The 2055-nt window shown below is 40.0% G+C and overlaps 1 protein-coding gene across 1 annotated transcript in view; it reads right to left on the bottom strand.

The window, feature by feature from the left end:
• Window positions 1-1435, bottom strand: part of LOC123966440 (microfibril-associated glycoprotein 4-like) — a gene marked incomplete at its 5' end in the record, with an annotated part of 4756 nt that extends 3321 nt beyond the window's left edge. The window contains one exon of the mRNA XM_046042602.1: window positions 1268-1435. Within this exon, the coding sequence (XP_045898558.1) occupies window positions 1268-1435 (168 nt within the window). The remainder of the gene's footprint in view (window positions 1-1267) is intronic.
• Window positions 1436-2055: the final 620 nt, after the last annotated feature.

Below are 2055 nucleotides of genomic sequence, written 5' to 3'. Positions count from 1 at the left end.
CCCCCCCCCCCCCCCCCCCCCCCCCCCCCCCCCCTTTCAAATGATACAAATGTCTCTGCACATTATTTCATTTCATATCATGCAGAACCCTGGCACATTGCACATATTTGTTGTTAATTGTTAATCTTTGTTGTTCTATATTTTTTTATATTTTCAATTTTTTATATTTATGTACACAATACTCTCTTCCATTGAAATCCTTCTGCATAACACAAACCCAGAATAATGCACATTTAAATATCTGCATATCTTCTGTCAGGGATTCAGATGAGCCCAAACGCAGCACACTAGAGAGGCAACATCAAATTCACGATCCAAAATGATCGAACAGGCAGTTCCAACAAAAGGCAGGACACACATCACACTAGTGAAGGGAAACAGCAAACATTTAACACCAAACAGACAGGGAGCCAGAGAGACAGCAGGGGGAAACAGAGAGACAGGCATGCAGAGGCATTACTGGGGTAACATACATAACACACTGAACACTAAACACAGGCCATATCAAAATAAGATGTAACAGATCAGAATAACAACCTAATTCAGACACAATCAGACAGATCACAAATAAACTACAAACAGGCACAACAAGCTGAAGCTAGGATTAAACATAAAGACATTCACAAGTCACAGAACAGGGAACTAAGATAAGAGACAAAACAGATAATAAGTAAACTAGAACATGAGACTGAATAAAATAACAAGGCTACACAGAGAAACGCAGAACCAAAACCACACTCCTAACATATTTTCTCTATTCTTTTTTATTATTCTTATATAACTTACATTGTCTATTCCATATTTATATATTTCTACATGTATTTATGTCAACTGTATGTTTGTCTACGTGTAGCACCTTACTGTCAAAGCAAATTCCTTGTTTGAATAAAACATTACTTGACAGTAAAGCTCCTTCTGATTCTGATTTTAGTGCTCAGTTCCACTTCTCTAACCTTTCATTCACATCTGTCCACCTAAGTATTACTACTAAAACAGCTACTGCACTAACCAGGCAACACAGCAACACTGCGACTGCAACATAACAACCTAAAGTGAGTCCAGATAAATGGACTGCAGAGAGTCTCTGAGGTACAGACACCTGAATGTGATTCATGAAACAGAAGCAGACCACTGATTGGTGCAGCTCTGCATCAATCAGTCACCCAAATAATCCAGTATAAGGCCAGTCCTTCAGGGAGACTTTAGGGAAAATCACCTTCCTGTGGAAACTCAGAAAAACACAAAAGTACTTCTGCTGCCACCTCACCTGCCCCTCCATTACTGAATCCAGATACATTCAGTCTGTATCCGTCAGACTCTGGGTCGATGGAAAACGAGGAGTAACGAGCGAACACTTTGTTTCCACTGAAGTCCTCCATGTCGACCAGCAGCTCGTACTTCTTCCTCAGAGTCAGGTGGAAGAGAGGCTCAAGACCTGAACACAAACACAACAGGCTATGTACCACAGTACTTTAAAGTAGCTGTAATTAAACCTCTTCTGAAAAAGCCCAAACTTGATCCGGATGTTTTAGCCAACTATAGACCTATATCTAACCTTCCATTTCTCTCTAAGGTTCTGGAGAAAGCAGTTGCTAAACAGCTGTGTGACTTTCTACAGAGCAATAGTTTATTTGGGGATTTTCAGTCAGGATTTAGAGCTCATCATAGCACAGAGACAGCACTGGTGAAAATTACTAACGACCTCCTTATTGCATCAGACAAAGGACTTGTCTCTGTACTGGTTTTATTAGATCTTAGTGCTGCATTTGATACCATTGACCATCAGATCCTATTGCAGAGACTGGAACATTTCATTGGCATTAAAGGAACCGCTCTAAGCTGGTTTAAGTCCTATTTATCAGATCGATTTCAGTTTCTACATGTTAACGATGAGTCCTCCATGCACGCCAAAGTTAGTCATGGAGTTCCACAAGGATCTGTCCTCGGACCAATCCTTTTCACTTTATATATGCTTCCTTTAGGCAATATTATCAGGAAATATTCCATAAACTTTCACTGTTATGCAGATGATACTCAGTTATATCTATCGATCAA

This window comes from Micropterus dolomieu, unplaced genomic scaffold (assembly GCF_021292245.1).
Source record: "Micropterus dolomieu isolate WLL.071019.BEF.003 ecotype Adirondacks unplaced genomic scaffold, ASM2129224v1 contig_13452, whole genome shotgun sequence".
Classification (NCBI taxonomy): Eukaryota; Metazoa; Chordata; class Actinopteri; order Centrarchiformes; family Centrarchidae; genus Micropterus; species Micropterus dolomieu.
This window is presented reverse-complemented; position numbering and strand designations above follow the sequence as displayed.